General features: G+C 34.9%; 1 protein-coding gene across 1 annotated transcript; it reads left to right on the top strand.

Annotated features, from left to right (window-relative positions):
- The first annotated feature begins 1004 nt into the window (after positions 1-1004).
- Positions 1005-17185, top strand: bowl (brother of odd with entrails limited). Its single transcript, XM_068294819.1, has 4 exons — positions 1005-1044; positions 1635-1787; positions 10911-11834; positions 14688-17185. Exons 3-4 carry the CDS (start codon positions 10966-10968, stop codon positions 16168-16170), a joined length of 2352 nt encoding a protein of 783 aa, XP_068150920.1. The 5' UTR covers positions 1005-1044; positions 1635-1787; positions 10911-10965; the 3' UTR covers positions 16171-17185.
- Positions 17186-18924: the final 1739 nt, after the last annotated feature.

Consider the following 18924-nt stretch of genomic DNA (forward strand, 5'->3'; position numbering starts at 1 on the left):
GTATATAGAGAAGAAAAGAGTCTACAACTATTTGAAAAATCGACACTTTTGAACCCACTTTAACATATTTTTTTAAACTTATTATCTGACTTTTGACCAAGAAATTGCGAATACAAAATTTAGCCAAGTTTAATAAGATAAAACATTTTCGAAAATGTATACTAACCTACTGTTAGTAATGCAAATATATGATATAAATTACATTAACCTTAATTGTGACGACATTATTAACTATATCATCAAGATAAAGATAATTTATGGCTATATGTCAGATATCAGATCTGAAAGAGACAACTTTTGCACACTAAAGTACACTCATTTAGCATAATTTGGTATTTGTAAGTCTTCAATTTCCTGCAATTTGTAATAACTTCATTCAACATGGCGTAACGATCATATTTCAGTTTCTCATTAAATGCAACCCCTTCAGTGTTTCGTCAACTGGCCCAAAGAACTACCGCAGTTACTCCCCCACATTGTGTGTGTGTGTGTGTGTTTGGGCGAGGAAAAAGGCGTTCAGTAGTATTCAGTTTCTTTACCGTCTACCCTCTGTGAATAATACAGAAAAAAAAATGTAAAAAAAAACACAAAAGAAGGGGGGACGAAAAAAAAACAGTAAGCAGTCGTCAGTCGGTAAACAGGTAGCGCTCTAACTGACAATAACTCGTCTCTCGTCTCGTTCTCTCACTCACTCTCTCTGGGTAGACATACATATAGAAAGATATGTATGTACGTTTCGTATAATCTTCTGTCCCGCAGCGTGCGACTGACTGGCGGTCGGTTGAGTTTTTGGTTTACACTTACTTGGCTGGTTTTTGTTTTTGTTAACCATCATCGGCTGGTTGCCTCGGTCGGTTCGTATTGACCAAGGAGAGTCAAAACTCTCGCTAAATATCTACTCGTTACTCTCTCTCTCTCTCTCTCTCTCTCCCTATCGAAGGTTCTCTCTCGATGGGTTTTCATTTAGTCTTCGACTGTTGATCGTACCTAAAACACCTGCGCGCGGAATATTGCTCGATAAAACTTCTAAAGAATTGTGTATGTGTAAGTGCAAAAAACCTTCTCCCTGTGCATGAGTGTGTCTGTGAGTGTGTGTATAGTAAGGGGGACTCTGTTCATGTGTGTGTGTGAGTGAGTGAACTTGTTGCAAGCCCCAGCTAAAAATTGTAAGCGTGCGCGCGCGCTGCAACGTTGCGACGTTGTGTGTGGGAAGAGTTTGGGGACTACTTGAGGAGCGAATTGGTAGCTGCACTGGCTTCAGCTCCTATTTCAAACAAAATGTAGAAAAACACATTTCAGCTGCCGTATCTCTCTCCTCTTCTCGGTTCGTTGGCTTTGCTGGCTGTTGATCGCTCGGCCTGGTTGGCTTTCGTTCGGTATGTTCGACGACGTTCGTTGACTGGTTTTTTTTTCCTACTACGTGGTTTCTGTGGTAGCAACGGCTGCTGCTGCTGCTGCTCCCCCAAAACCCGCTGGCAGTGATTGTATCTCAAGAAAGAAACACAAAATATAAAAAAAAAACCCAAACATAAAAAATATTTTTCGTGCGTTTCTTGTGTATCTGTGTTTGTGTGTGAAAAGAAAATTATATTTTTGCCATATTCTAATTACCAAATTATCTATCAATTTTCTAGAAAGAATCTTGGAGATTCTAAAATTATTAAAGTGAAAACCAAAAAAACATAATTAGGAAAAAAACACAAGAAAAACATCTTCGTAACTGATCTTCAAATTTTTGGATACCATCTTGACTCTCATTTAGCCCCAGGCTAATCAAATTGCTACAGGTAAGATACCAAAACATGATGACCACGCCCACTATGATAAACGAAACCAAAAAAAAAAAAATAAAATAAAAAAATTAACAAGAAAAAAGAGGCGAAAAAATTCCGCCCGGCTAAGCAAAAAAATTTTCGTTGAATACACTTGAAGAAATTTAAGAATTTTCAAGTTAAAATATTTATAGAATTTTTTTAAGCAAAAAATATTAGAAATAATAGTATTTAAATATAAGATTGAAAAAGACCATCGAAATTTGGGGAAAATTTTAAAAATAAAATATAATTTTATTGTTAAGAAAATATGACACTGAAACATATAAAAATTTATTTTTCGTTGTAAGATAAACCAAAATAAGATATGAAAAATTATAATCTACTTCAAGATCAACAAAAAGTATTAAGAATTAGTTAATAATAGCTAATAGATCGTTAAGAATCGTAATGAACAGGTATAAATGGATTTTAAGAATTTAACTTCTTGTCTTAAATAATTAAATAAAATCATAGCACTTTATAATTACTTTTTAATTATTTCCACTTGCTCAAAAATCTAAATTCAATCTCTCTCTCAAATGGATTTCGATCAAAAAAATTTGAACCGCTAACAAATATCTATTTCTTTTTTAAGGTTCTCTCAAAAACATATAGTTTAAACGAAAATATAACTTGATTTCCTCATTTATATATATGTTTCTATATAATTTATGTATCATTTTAGGTTCATTGTGTTCTAAAAGATCTTTGATTGTTAGTCTTTTCCATTATGTACTGAATTTTTCAAACAATTTTCATCAATCTTCACCACTGTTTATGGTTAAATAATAGATTTCACTCTTGGTAACATAATCCGTTAAGAGAAAAGTAAATGAGAATCGTTTATAAATGAAATCTATTACTTTTATATAGTTTAACGGTATACCTAAATGAAATTTATATTCTAAAAGCTTTCCAATATTAATTTTGATAACTAAATTTATTGAAAATTAGTTCTCTTTAGTTGTTTATAAAGATTTATTGAAATATTTTAGTATAATTTAGGACTAGGTTTAAGTCTTTACCTTGCCAAAAGCCCTAACGAGTTGACCACCTCGCAACGAGTAGTAAGAGTATGAGCGAGAACAGTTAATGAGAAAGAGAGAGAGAGGGAGACCCCAACGAGTGGCCCCCAAAGAAAACCAGTTTTTATGATTTTTTTCCACTACACAAAATATCTACATATATATGTATGTATTGAAAAAAAAAACATTGGGAGGCTGCTTGGCGGTTTTTTTTTTTCGTGGTGGCGGCTTCCACTACAACTGCTGCATGTGCCACTGTCATTGCCACCGAACTCAGTGTGGTGCCGCAGCGCGGACTTGGAGTTGGAGCTGGAGAGTTGGAGTTGAAAATTGGGAGCTCAGAGCACCGGAGCTGGGGAGAACTGGCTGACTAGATGGCTGGCTGGCTGGCGCTCGCCAAGAAGAAAACAGAAAAAACCTTCGTTTGGAATGCTTTTTTTTTCCATCTCGGTTTTTTATTTTTCCATTTTGCTGTTTCGTAAACCAGTTCACTTGCCAGTGGCCAGTCAGTGGTTTAGCTTTTGTGGCTCTCCACTGTGGCGGTGGCTGCGACGGCGGCTCTCGTCGTGCTCAATTTGAATCCGGTTGTTGCTTTGGGTTTGGGTTCGGGGTTTGGGGTTTGCTTTGGCGTTGTTGCTTCGTTGTGCCTTTAATTGTTCAGAACGTGAGGCAAACTCACTACAACACAACAAAAATTGCCGCAAGCTTCTGTGGTTAAGATCATGATGATCACGATCATCATCATCATCGTCATCTAGATCTTGCTTTAGTTTTCTTTTGATTTCTTTTCAAGCATCGTTTTTTTTTCGTATTTTGCCTCCCGCGCTCTGTTTTTTATTTTCATTTTCAACTTGAAATTTTAACATAAGAATGGAAAACCATAAAAAATTTTATACTTATTGGGAAACCGTCTTTCAATTTGAAATTAATTGAATATCGTAAAACACAATAATACAAAAATATATTTATATAGATGTTAGTATATATAAATTGGAAAGAAACAATGGTTAAACAATTGATTGTTATTGCCGTCTATATAAGGCATTTTATTTTGATTTTATTTCAAAGTTGTTAGTTTAGTTTTTTATATTTTTATTTTTTGATAGCCCCGCCTTTTTGGCACGTGTTAGTTTGTTAGTTTTATATTTTTTTAGGGTTTGTCATTTAAATTTATTTGTTTTCTTTCTTTTATTCATATTCTTTTGAATGTTTCTAATCAATTTGCGTGTAAATTTTGCGTTTGCTTTAGGCCTTAAACAATATGAATATATTCAAATCGAAATCTTAAGAATAGATTTTTGCATATTTATTGAAAGCGAAAGATTTAATCAATATTTTTTTTTTTGCTATATTCATTTTAAATCTAGGCATGGGGAATTCCTTTAGTCATAGGCTGAAGTTTTAGTTTAAGATTTGAATATGCAGATATTGGAAACTAACTCGAAAGTTAGTTTGTTTTTTAACAGTTAAACGGAGATCTTATTCATTCAATTTTGTTATCCCTATTTCTATATTTGGAAAATAAATATGAATGGATATTTTATGTAATTATTAAGTAATTATTTGTAGAAATTTTTTATTTAATCCTTTCATCTTATACTTTTCTACTTAAAATACAAGATTTACATTTTTATTCTTTTTAAATACAAAATTTCAACTTTTTTTTTCAAATGTTTCAAATGAATTTTCATTAATATTTGTTCAATTATTGATTGTTAATGTAACTTTTTTTCCCCCTATGCTCATAATAATATTTTAAAGCAAACTCTTGTATTTTTTGCTGAAAGTCAAGAGAGATTAAGATATACAAACTTATTTTAATCATCCTATTTGCCATATGACAACATAATTTCTAAAGGTCTGAAGGCATTTTGTGTTACAATAGAAACACTTGACTCTGAGGTGTATTGGAAAACTCTTAAGGAACTACAGAGAATAGAATAATGCGTCTTAGGAAAATAAGGAGAAAATCTTCCACATAGAAAACTGAAAACCCAAAAGAGATTCAACAACAACAAGAGACGGATTAGTAACACAATATATACTAAGAAAAGAACTGAAAAAAGGTCAAAACGAGAGGAGAGAGAGAGATTAGCATGTGAAATGTGTTTTGGGAATTAAGTAATAATCATAAATTCTACTATGCATAAGTATATATAGGACTTGATCGATCTTCAGATTGAAATCAGTTATGTGTTAATCCTGTGGCTCGTAAATTTTTAAAGCATAAAAAATGATTTTCAATTTGAAGGCAACATAAAACTTCATTAAACCCCTTTGGTAAAGACAGAAAGAGAAAAAAAAGTTGGCAAAGCTCTTTCAAGGGAAAAAAATTAATGGATCTACCATCAACTGCAACTTCACTTGGGCCCTCTTCGGCAAATGGTGTAAATCTCTCTTGGATATTAATCAAGAAAATTATAAGCCATGAAAGGAGGTGGAAGGAGCAGCTAGCTACAGCTTCGGCAGCTGGAACTGGTTTTTCTTTCTCGTCTCTGAAGCAAGCAATGATCAAGCTAGATTTTTTAATAGCTTTGACTATAATCTCTACCCGAAAGGGTTTATATTTTTTTTTAGTCTTGCCTGGACTATAATTATAAGTCTCTCGATTTCTGATTATTAGCCTAGCGTATCGCCCTTTCTCCCTCTCTCTCACACACACACACACACACGCTCAAAAGGTCTTTAAAATGTAGTATCCCGAAGGGATTAAGTTGAAAGAAGTAGAGAAAAATGAAAGATCGACCCTTTTTCTCTCTTTTCCAACTATCTTCTTCTTCTTCTGTTTGTTTGTTTGTTTGTTGGACATTTTCATCTATAGGTCCATCAACGGACAGGGACAACTTTTTGCTTGGTGTTTGTATATCTTTCTTGGTTTTATTTTTGTTTTTTCTCCCTTTATACCCTGTAGTTGTAACAGACATACAAAGCATATCGCAGTTAGTATGTAACAAACAGTTTTGAAAATATTTAAGCCTGTGTTTGATTATTTTTTAAGGCATCATCTTTTTTAATTGTATATGTCATAGCTTCCTTTGCCGTGAAAACAAAACAAAATTAAATAAAAGAAAAAGTTTCATTTAAAAAATTTAAAAACGAAATCAAAATTCCTATTAAAATCACTTAAAATTTTTAACAATATTTCTTTTCAACAAAAAACAAAAGAACAGCATTTTTAATTAAAAACAAATCATATAAAACTGCACAAAATATTTAAAATTAAAAAAATTCTTTGCTATTTTGAAAAAATTATATTTTTTTTAACGATTAACTATTAGCCAGAAGTATAAGAACGATTTAAAGTGGACGATAAGAATTCGCCATTAGAAACCATAAACTGACTCATTCCAATCGAGTTTAAAGGACGTAAATTTATAATACCCTTTTAAAGAGTATCATTCTAGTCGTTTTCATAAATTAGCACTTGGAAAACAATTTTTTATCAACACTCTGAACCTTTTCACTTAAGGTTCGGTATGTGTTTACACAAAAATGCAAGAGTAGGAGACAAAAAAAAAAAAAAGTGAGAAAGACAGATACATATATGTATGTACATATAGAGAGAGTGAGAGGAGGAGAAGTAGGAGAAGGAGAAAAACTAAAAACTGGCAGCCAAATTGCTCCTCGATATCTTTCAGCCAGTAGTAGTCTGGGTTTGTCTGAGTAGGGCTCTGGCGTGGTTGGGTTTTATATTTTTCCCATTTTTATTATATGTACACACACTCGCGCACACACACACACACACAACCTTAAGCCTTTGGGCTCTGCCTCTCCTCTTTATAGAAAGAGTGAGCGAGAGAGTCAGACGCAACGTCGTCTACGTGCCGTTTGTCCATTATTTACATTAATTTTTATTTGTTTTTCTTATTTGGCTTTGGACTTTTTTTTTGTTTTCAAAAGTGCCGATGTTTCAGAAAAGATAATGAACGTTCAATTGTTGCTACATACAGTGTATAAATAGAGAAATAGAGAGAAAGGGAGAGCATGATATCTCCAGTCAGACAGTCATAAACCTAAAAAAAGGGAAGGGAAGAAAAAAAACCCCATTTGGGGATTATTGAATTATAATCTTATTGGTTATTCTAACTAATTCTAATATAGACCCAAAGCAATTACTAAATAATATGATAGGCGAGCGATTAAGATAAGATTAACTCAGTGTTTAGGGCTTAGATAAGCATGCAAATTATCGTTGACATATGGGAATAGGAATTTTACTATGAAAAAATAATTGTAAAATGCACAATGTCTAGCAAATGCATTTAAATGACTTAACTTGAAATAAAAGTTAGATTTCAAAAGAATCCTTTCTATAATATATTAAGTACAAGAATTTAAATGGATCTAAAAAAAATTTATACTACTTGTATTAGGAAAAAAGGGAAACTGTCAGGGAAATATTTTAAGTATTTGTTTAACGTCAGTGAAAATACCGTTCATCAGCCCATGGAATTAAATATTTTATCAGTCTGATTACTTTTAAAGAGAAAAAGAATTTTAAAGCAAAAATGAATCAATTATCTGACCTGCATGACCTGTACTTAATTTACAAATATTAAAACAGAAATATTAGCATAAAACAGTTTTAAATTCAATAATATATTCAAAAAACAAACTGTCATCGCAATATTAAGTAACTGATGAGGAAAAAAAACTCATTTAAGTGGTGAAAGCCTTAACCGAAGGGATTACTTTGCTTTTTATTTATAAATCAGACATAATGCATTCTTTGCATTAATTTTGTTAACTAAATCCCTAGACAATAGCATCATGAGAGCTTCCCAAACTAACTAAACCTATTATACCCCTTGACTTGGTTTTTTTTTCAAGTCTACAAAATTGTATATACTTTTTAGTTACACATGATTGTATATCATTTGTGCTTAGTCAACCTTCTACATATCTAATCTGACAGCGGGCACGCAGTCGAAAAATGAAAAAGAAATCATTTCTAAAGATAAATCCCCTTCAGGAAAGAAAAAATCATAATAATAATAAGAAGAACGGTGCACAATATGAGGAGAGGGGGCTAGAGGAGAATGAAAGACCTTTTCAAGACCCCAGAAGCAAGATGATGTAGCAAGAAGTCGTCTTTTTATACCCTTGCAAAAAGGGTATATTAATTTTGGTCAGAAGTGTGCAACGCATAGAACGAAGCATCTCCGACCATACAAAGTATATATATTCTTGATCAGCACGACGAGACGAGTTCAAATAGCCATGTCCGTCCGTCCGTCCGTCCGTCTGGATCAACGCAAACTCCTCCTAGACCGTAAGAGCTGCAGAGCTGAAATTTTGCACATAGGCTTGTATATACTGCAGGCGTTGTATATCTCGGATTCAGCCGGATCGGACCACTATATCATATAGCTCCCATACAAACCCCAAAGTCACGAACAGTGACTTTTCTCAATAACTTCGGTATTTTCTGAGCTATTGTCGTGAAACTTAATATTAGAGAGTTTACTACGCCTATAAGCGACTATGCCAAATTTGATCAAGATCGGGTGACTATATCATATAGCTCCCATACAAACGGCCAAGTCACGAACAGTGACTTTTCTCAATAACTTCGGTATTTTCTGAGCTATTGTCGTGAAACCTAATATTATAGAGTTTACTACGCCTATAAGCGACTATGCCAAATTTGATCAAGATCGGATGACTATATCATATAGCTCCCATACAAACGGCCAAGTCACGAACAGTGACTTTCTCAATAACTTCGTTATTTTCTTAGCTATTGTCGTGAAACTCAATATTAGAGAGTTTATTACGCTTATTAACGACTGTGCCAAATCTGATCAAGATCGGGTGACTATATCATATAGCTCCCATAGAATCGATCGGTGGAAAACAGTGACTTTGATCAATATCTTCGTTATTTCCTATGATTGTAGGCCATTCTTTCGCAAACATAGGCCTTTCTAGATAAAACGTTCTTCCACATTGATGGCCAACAGGTAAGGAAAGAGTTACCAAAAAAGTTTGGTTTTTTTTTTTTTTTTTTTGTCTTTTCGGTCTAGCAAATGATAAGCGAAAATATTGTCATCTGAAGAGACACGGCAATAATGGAGACTAAGTAATATTTTTTGCTGCTTTTTTGCTTAACTGGTTATAAATTCAAAACGACGTTCTATCAACGTCATCAAACATGATCATGAGAATCAGGCATTATATTTTTGTTACTATCGTGATGATCACGTTTTGATGCCCAGAGAGTCAGTCAATCTCAAGACTTTGCCTGCTGCTCGCTCCTGTTGCGTAAATCCAGTAAGCAGTCGTTCGAGTTTCGGTCAGAGTCATTTACCAAAAGCGACGGCAACTTGGCTGGTTGATCAGTAGTGACTCTGCCTGCCTGCCAGTGCCTTGTCTGGGCCTTTGTCGTTCCTCTACTATTTCCCCAGTTGCATCTGTGTGTGTGTGTGTGTGTGTGTGTGTGTTTATATCGGTACTACTGTGTGCCAGTGCCAGTTCATAGTCAGGTTTTTTTTTTATTTTTTTGGACACACAATCTTATCTAACCTGGCAGTAACAGCAACAGCAGCAGCAGCAGCGACAACAGCAGCAGGCAGCACTACGACTCGTTTTTTTCCTTCTCAGTTTAGTTTCACTCGCCGATACCGCAAACGTTTCGTATATTTCAACTTTTTTTCCTTCTTTTTTGCCGCCGTTGTTACTGATAAACAAAATTCATACAAGTAAAGATATTTACTAAAGAACCATCTACTGTATACCCTATACAAAGTTTTACAGAATATAAACAATATATATAGACTATATTAAAAGGGACTTTGAATTCCATAAACATTAATCAAAATGATGGCTTAAATTTGAACGACAGCTCTAAATCAGGTGAACTATAAAAAAGAAACACATCTTTCAGGGAATTGAACAACAAAAAAGTAATGCAACAGATTATTAACTCCCTCAAAGCATTTGTTTTACTTTCAATAATAATTTTTATCACTATTTGTCAACACTTTTTACATTAAAAGCCTGCTAAATGCCAAATCAAGTTCTGTTTTCAAACTTCATTCTTGGAACTTTCATAGAATATTATTAGTTGAAACATACTTTGGAATAACTTTGTTATTCTTAGTACTATCTTAGCTTATATTTAGTTCAAATAATTCATCTGCATTTTCTCAGGGTAGAATCTAATAGAACATTAGAAGGCTTTAAGACTGAAATAACCCAAACAAAACAACTTAAAAATAGTTAAAAAAACAACTTTAAATAATATTTCCAAATGTCTTGTCTAGTCTGTCTAGTAAATGAAACTAAAAAACTCTTCTCTCTCTATAAATAATTGAAATATTTTAATAACTAAGTTTAACTATATATTCATTTACACTCATTTAAAAGATAAGAAACAAATTCTTAATTTCAAAAATCACAGAAAAAAACAGTCTAAAACTTTTATTACCAGAGTTGCTTATTGACAACATTTTAGGATAATTCAGATTATTCTGGGCCCAAATGTAAAATTAATTATGGCAAATCAGCCTATTGATTGTTTATTTTCATTTTTAAGGAATTCGGAGTTATTGGGATTATGATATAATAGGAAAAATAGAAAGACAGTAGAAGTGGCCCTGATACTTAACTTTCTTGAAGCCGTTTGATTAAAAGTTCACATTTTCGATTTTTAAAAAACTATTAAGTATAGTTTAGAAAATTCATAAATCAAAATTTAAATACCATTAATAAAAAGAAAAATGATTTCAAGCTCATTGAAACTTACCATAATCATAGCTTTAATATATCCAACTGAAACGAGAATATAATAAATTTTATAAGTTTTGAAAAATAAATTTAAAGAAATTTTAAATTTAAAGAAATTTTAACTTAAAATGAAAATGAAATGAAATTTTCTTTATTGAGTGTCCGTGATACCCTACGATACCTCCTACCTCAAGAGTGTTGTAAAGACTAGAGGTGGAAAAAAATTTCTGTTTATGGTACTTTGCAGAGTAATTAAGATAAACTCATCATATAATAATTGTTATTAAAACATTTGCCCCTTCCGTCTCTAACCCTTCTTTTCTCTGTCTCTTTCTCTTTTTAGGTCTAGCGGAATGTGAAATACAGCTGCGAGTTTATTAAAAAAAAAAAAACAACAAATGCCCACGGAAAGCTCATCCAGCGATTTGGGTGGCGGTGGAGGAGGTGGAGCCATTCCCATGTTGCGCACTTCACGCATGGATCAATTCATGTCCACAGTGGCAGCAGCAGCTGCCGCAGCCGCATCAAACGGTGCTAGCAGTGGCAATGGCGGAGCAGGAGCAGGATCAGGTGGTGGCAGTGGAGCATCCACTGCCGAGGGTAATGCTGGTGACTCACGAAATTCATCGGCTAGCCGGATCTCGGCCGCAGCGGCTGCCTATGAAACACAATTGGCCTATCAGCAGCATTTGGCTTCAGGACCGCCACCACATCATCGCGAGATCTCTGCTTTTGTTCCTGTACTGCCCGCCAAAGTGCGAGCGGGAGGCAGCAATTCGAATTACGAAATAATTGCCATGATGGCGGACAAGCGCAAGGAATTGGCTTTACGCGAGGCAGCCGCCGCCGCTGCCATGTTGAGTCGCGGAGGACCAGGTGGGCCACCGGGTGGCCCACCGCCTGGTGTTCTCTATGCTCCACCCCCGCCACCGCCATATTTAACGGGTCCTGGTCCATCGCCTACAGCGGCTGGGAGTTTTGCCTTTCCAGGATCTGCTGCTGCCGCGGCTGCAGCGGCGGCTCTCTTTCCACCTGGCCTCGGACCAGTTGGCGGTTTGCATCCCGCTGGCCTGGATCGTCGTCTATTGCGGGCACCTGGTCGTGCGTCTCGCCCCAAGAAACAGTTCATTTGCAAATTTTGTAATCGGCAGTTCACTAAATCTTACAATCTGCTAATACACGAACGCACACATACAGATGAACGACCATATTCCTGTGATATTTGCGGCAAGGCATTTCGACGTCAGGATCACTTGAGAGACCACAGGTGAGTGCATGCGTGTGTGTGTGTGTGTGTGTGTTAAAGAAGAGGGAAAGGGGGCGTGTCAGCAGACCAGTAATTGCTGGTTTGCCTCAAGTCTCAAAAGAACGATGCATTAAGCAAAGGCAAGAACGCTGAGATTCATACCTCTTCTGCATGAATACTCTATTCCCAAAAAGTTACTGAAAATTTCATATTCAAATAAATATGTCTTGTTATCTAAAAATTCCTATAAGATAGGGAATCGGATTCTTTGAAAATAAAAGAAAAGTTCTTTAAGATTTTTCATTGAATTCATACATCAATGATTTTTTAAGTTGCACTTGAAAGTTTTTTAACCTTTAACCTGATCTCATAACTGCTGTAGAAGGATTAGTCTGAAACTTTTTTAAAGGCTTCTAAACTAACTTTTTTAGAACTTAATTGAAACATTTTTATATCTTTTTTAGTGTGCAAGTGCTTAAACTAATTAATTTAGAAAAGAAACAGAATAGTTTCGATTCTGGTTTCCACTTATTGTTAGTAGTAACTTCATCTTCTGGCGCTAAACCTAAAAACAATAGCTTTGATTTTAGCTAATTTTTCGTTTCCCCAGACCAAATTTTGATTTGTTGCCTCGTCGGATTTCTATTTAAATCCCACATCAATCAAAATCAGCCTTCGAGATGGAGAAAAAAAAAATCACAATACCCCAAAAACCACTTATGCCTGAAATGTAGAGTACAGCACTTGACGTAGAGTCACCACCACAACAACAAAGTTAATTAACTTTGTTTGGTTTACTTCAATACCAACAACAACAACAATGATGATGACGATGACGATGATGATGTGGAGGGGATAAGAAGATGAGGGAAAGAGGGGGGAGAGTAGACTGACTGAAAGACTGTCCCAAGTCCAGCGCATTCTGTCTTTTGATCGTTCGGTTTCGGTCCATTTGTCGTTTGTTTGCTTTGCCGCGGGGCTAATTTTGCTTTAGACCAGCATACAGAAAAAAAAATCGAAAAAAAAAAAATATATATAAGAAGGCAAAGTATATGGGAGAAGAATCTCGAGCCCCAAAACGCAGACGAAGCAAAAAACCAGTTTTCCTCTTTTTTTCTTTCTTTTTTTGGTTTCTTTTAACTTCTTTTCGCTCTATGAGCCAGGCCAGGCCAGGCCAGCAGCTGCTGAGGCTAAAAGCTGATGCTGATGTTGAAGCTGAGGCTGAGGCTTGGTCTTGGTCTTGGGCTGCTGCTGCTTCTGTCGTCTGTCCAACAACAAGTGGATGCCATTTCAAAGATGGCTGCCATAAACATAAAATATATCAGCGCACTTTATCTGAGAATGGGGCGCAGAGGCAGCAGCAAACACACAGCAAAAGGAAAAGAAGGAGAGAAGATAATGCAGTCCAAGAAGATAACTGTCAACTGTTGTGCTACCAACTGGCAGTTAACCCAAAAGCGGCGGCAAACAACGCCCACGCAATCAGCTAATATGGTTAAACATTTCTTAAAACCAAAAAAAAAAAAAATGAATTGCGCGATTTGTTTGATTGTTTAATCGCGTTTATCTAAAGTCTTACTACACTGCTAAACAAAGTTACCAAAGGCATAAGCACAAAAAATATAACAAAAATAATAACACAGGCCGACATGATTTTTGCTGACGTTAACTTGAGAGGTGTTCTTAACTAATTCGGGTACGCTGATTCTAACTGCATACTTGGTTTTTGTCCATCACGTCTAGATTTTGTGAAATCTGGAGATCTGGGGTTGAAAAATAGGCACCCAAAAGTATACTATAGAAAGTTTGAAACAAAAATTTTCAACTTTTTTTACGGATTTTAGAATATTTTGTGTAAGAAAATTAGTTCTTGTTTGCACATATAACTAATATACAATTTGTAAGACGCAGCAAATTCCCACAATTCTTTAAAATTTAAAAGCAGACAACTCTTGGAATCGCTATAGCATACTTTTTGGTTCAAAATTTACTCATTATAGAACTATATCCGGAGTGTAAGATATTATCCATTATAACAAAGAAATACCTCTTTGATATTTTGTAAATTCCTTTTTAATCAAGCCTAATATATTAATAGGATAAAATAATAATGTTTTTAGTACAATATTATGCTTATATCATGGAAAAATATATTGCAAATTAGGTCATTTTGAATAATTTGAACGCATTTTTTTCGAAATCCTGACGTGATGGAGAAAAACTAAGTACAGGGCCGTGATTAGCAGCCCCCAATTACTATAGGAGACCTATTGAACTTCAAACACTTTTTCATGACCTCAAAAATGTCGGCCTGTGTAATCAATTAGTCTTTAATGTTTTTAACAAATTGAAATGACTTTCAAAGTACATAAAGAATACTTAAAGTAGATTCTCATGCTTGATCTGCCAGAAATCAAATGGTTGAAAAGTTTCTTAAAGAAATGATTAATTCATTTATTTATTTATTTTGTTTTAAAATGATCTTAGTATTATAAATATCTAAAAATTAAGAACCTTACGTGAGGGAAGCTCATTAGCCTTTGTTACAGAGTTTTCCCGATTAGAATCCCTTTGTTTTCATATATTTCTATATTTCTCTAAATGTTTCCCCTACAAGTTTTCGTTAGAAAGATCACTGTTATTTTTTATTTGGGTCTAGTATTAATGTTTTATTTGCGACAACTTGGAAAGCGGTTTTAGGATGAAACGGATTGCTATTTAAACAGAACTTTAGTCTTCCAATATGATTAGACAAGAATAAGACTAGGATACAGCAATTGTATCATTATTTCAAGATATTCATTTGTTTTCAAGATATTCAAAGACTTCTATCGAATGTAAATTACTAAATAAATTTCTTTTGTTTAATTTTAGGTATATTCACTCGAAGGAAAAGCCATTCAAATGTACAGAATGCGGCAAAGGCTTCTGTCAATCACGCACATTGGCTGTACACAAGATCCTGCATATGGAGGAATCACCGCACAAATGTCCCGTCTGCAGTCGCAGCTTTAATCAGCGTTCCAATTTGAAGACTCATCTGTTAACCCATACCGATCACAAGCCCTACGAGTGTTCATCCTGTGGCAAAGTGTTTCGACGCAACTGCGACTTGAGGCGTCACGCGCTGACACATGCCGTGGGCGGTGAAGTGAATGGGGCAGACTATGTGGATGTGGGTGAAGAGGACGAGGCTCGTAACTTAAGTGGCGATGAAGAGGATTCGTTGCTGGAAGTGGACTCGCCTAGGCAATCGCCGGTGAGGAATTTGAATGAGACAACTGCTGGTGGCGAGGAGAAAGATGAGGCAGAGCGTAGACACTTGAAGAGGAAGGCCACAAATGGCAGTGGTGCCGCTGGTGATGCTAAATTTGATCAGGAGGATAGTGAAGAAGAATTTGAGGACTATGACGATGAAGAGGATCCACATGAGGGAGCTACCACATCATATCATCAACGTGAGGATTTGGCTGAAGATGAAGATCTAGAAGCCGATGCCGAAGAGCAAGCCGAAGTGGCTTTGGTGGCTCGTTTTAAGGCCGGACAAAATAGTGCAAGCAATTCACATTCAGCTGGCACTTCAAATACCGCTAAGAAGGAGGGACAAGGTGTCACACATTGTCATCACGAGGGTGGCGAAACCTATACGATGCGTCCGCATATTGATAGACCGTTAGACGACTTGCCCATGGCACCATCATCATCAGCTTCATCCTATTTACGCTATGCACCGCCACAAGTACCACCGCCACCACCCCCGCATGCACATCCGCATTCACATGCACATTCACATCCTCCTCCACCACAACCACATCCACATCTCTTACCACCAAATGCTGATCCTTATCTGCCCATGTTGCATGTACGTCGCGATCTGCATCACAAGAGCTTAAATCTATCTAAAATTGCTGCTGCCACAGCACCACCACCAGCACCGCAGCCGCCAGCGGCCTTGCAAGCACCACCGCCAACAATAATAATCAATAATAGCACGGAAAGTAGCACAAAACCATCTCCTCAGCCATTGCATTCGCCACACGAGGCCATGCCTAGTTTCTTGGGTTCCATACCCATGCGTAAGCGAATATTACCACAGCCGGCACCACCACCACAATCTTCACTAGATATAATGAATCAGCGTTGCTTTATGGAGAATCAAAGTATTTATGCTTTGAATATGTCACGTCATCCACCCAGGCAGTTATTGGGTAAACCAGTGTCAAGTACCGAAACGAGTGCACGGGATAAAGAACCACCTGGACAGGGACCAGCACCACCCCCGGCGGTACAACCACCCGCAGTAGTAGCAGCACCTAGACGTACGGGCTTTAGCATTGAGGATATTATGCGACGCTAATGGAGCATATAGACTTTAGGAACCTTTTAGTACACTATATTTTTAGATTAAGAACTATTACGAGGTTGAATTGTATTTTTTAGAACATTTAGAACTGTTGGATTTATACTACTTTCTTATTGTAAGCCATTTCAAACAAGATCTAAACAGTTTTTAGTACACTTTAAACTGGATCTAAAACGAGTTTTAGTACACCTAAAACTGGATCTAAAACGAGTTTTAGTACATCTAAAATAAAACTCTTTGAAAATAATTTCTGTTATTACTCCAACATATATACATACATACATACGTAGATTCTAAGCCATCTACTACAATCTAATTTAAAGTTACTTAAACTATTTATAGTCTATACAGTTTTAGTACAATGTCTAGGCAAGGCAATAAACCTATGGATTAAGGACTTTTTAAAGTTAAAACAAACACACTATGTTGCTGCATTTGTAAGTGCCTTTTTAGGTTAAGTTATACATATATTTATATATATAAACTTATCAATTAAGTACCGCTTTTTTAGACCATCTTACTTGGTTAGTTACTTTTCATTTTCGCCTACCCAGCACCAAGTGTTGTTGTTTCCACTTTTAATTTATATAGTATGTATACATATAGTTTTTTTCTATTTATAAGATAATCTTAATCAAGATTTATTTTGCGAGGGAATAAAATGGTTGAAAATTGAAAGTAAAAGTAAAATACGAAGCAGGCAAAAAACAGGCCTACTAAAACATGTACTAATAATGGAGGCCTCTCCACGCCCACCAGCACTAAACGAAAAAAAAAAAACATTCCAGTTAAACTTTTTTAATAGTCTTGTAAGAGATTCCATAAGTTTGATAAGATTCGTTTATAGTTTCTACCACTTAGCGCATTGATTCCATCATGGTCTTCCTTTTTGAATTTAAAATGATTTTTTTAGCTAACAACAAACAACATATATAAATATATTTTAGCAATAAATATTTAAAAATAAAATTAAATAATAAAAACAAAAAATAAAAACAACTTTTCATAACTGACTCACTCATTCATTTTGCCCACTGCCCATCAATCAAAGACGACAAAAAAAAATAAGATTTTTAGTTTTTTTTTTTTTATAGAGACTTGAGGCACGTTTCACATAGATCTTTTGCGGTTAACGCCTATTTAACATTGGAGCCTCGCATTCAATTCCAAGGCAACAACAAAACTTACTCAGTATAAGCACTCGAACACGTAGAAAGTTTCAATTAAAAATGAAGCCACGTAAATTAGCAGACATCATCAAAAGTAGAGTGGAGTGTTGTGAAGTGAAGTTTTTTTTCTCCATCACATACATAGATGATGACATCAAATTATGTGTGAGTGTGTGCTGGAACTATAAAAAAGGCCAAGTTTCTCCTTTATTTCAAGGGTTTTAAAACAATGATGATATCATATATAGTGAGACAGCTTCATACGTGATTTGCCTAACTAAAGTATTATCTTTGCGAATTGCCGAACACATTTTTTATATCAAAAAAACACAGTCATACAGAAAGACAAATATGAAATGTGAATTACTAAACAGCTTTAAGCAAAAATTTAAACTTTTACGTGAATTCTGTAAGTACAGAAAGGATCCAAGACAAAGAGGTGAATATGAAGACAATTTTTTTTCTTCCACCGACTTTCTGAGCTTCTTGTCCAGTGGAAAATATGTCTTTCAATCCGATGAAGCAATAGGTTCTTCTATCGGGGATAGAAATTTGGCCATAAAGTTTTCTAAGGATCCGGTGAGTATTGGTATTGATTTCTACACAAAATCCTATAAGAGTTAAGATATCTCTTTACAATAGCCAAGTTAAATATCCACAATGCAACTTGTGAACGAAATCTACATTAAATGATGCATTTGAACAAAATGTTTGACTTCAAGAGGTGGAGCTTATGGAACAAAATTCCCTTACTTTGCGGTCTTACACAAGAAAAAATTATATGGTTTATAGATTTAATTACATGATTTACATTTTAAACTTATTTAGAGCTATATTAGCTATATACATTTTGGATCTTAGACTTATAGTATTTCTTTTATTTATTATTTGTGACCTATATTTATTATGAACTTATTCATACTAATAAATTGATTAACATAGTTCTGTTAAGACAAAATTAGATTTGAAATAAACTGTTTGTGATTTTTAGCCGAAAAGTATGCAACGAGAATCATTAAAACACTTTATGAGTTAACACAAAACTGTTAATCTAAACTGGAATTAACAGAGTTGTCAAATATGAAACCCCTGCAGCCTAAAAGTATGTCATATAAATATAATTAAATTTCTTTAGCAATTTTCGGTTGGCCGTTTAATTTTAAAATTTCCAAAAATGTCAATAAAATAAAGAAAAACTTGTCTTGTTTGTTTTTAATGGAGAATAAAAAAAAAAAAACTAAGTTTATCTGACTTCGTTATAAAAACGACTATAATTTACTATAATAAGTAAATTCTTTTTTAATATATCAGAAAACTTACCTTAACTTATTAACAAACTAAAGTTAGAGTCACTGTAAACCAGTTCAAACTACTATTACAACTGTTGAAAAACTAGAGCTCTTACTTAACCACTGTTAATGCAACAGGTAACTGACTGACTGTTATTACATTTAACAGTGTAATGTTACCAAAAATAAGGCAGAAACTGGACGCTGCTAAAGCTAAGCTAAGCGATGACTGCTGCAATCATTTCGGGCCAAGGTAAAACATAAATGAGTTAACTAAGTTCCCCAACTCT

The sequence above is a fragment of the Drosophila tropicalis genome, unplaced genomic scaffold (genome assembly GCF_018151085.1).
Source record: "Drosophila tropicalis isolate 14030-0801.00 unplaced genomic scaffold, ASM1815108v1 contig_845, whole genome shotgun sequence".
Classification (NCBI taxonomy): Eukaryota; Metazoa; Arthropoda; class Insecta; order Diptera; family Drosophilidae; genus Drosophila; species Drosophila tropicalis.

Coding starts and splice junctions, on each gene's coding strand:
- bowl (XM_068294819.1), top strand. CDS start 10,966: ATGCCCACGGAAAGCTCATCCAGCGATTTGGGTGGCGGTGGAGGAGGT. Junction 11,835..14,687: donor GATCACTTGAGAGACCACAG/GTGAGTGCATGC, acceptor GTTTAATTTTAG/GTATATTCACTCGAAGGAAA.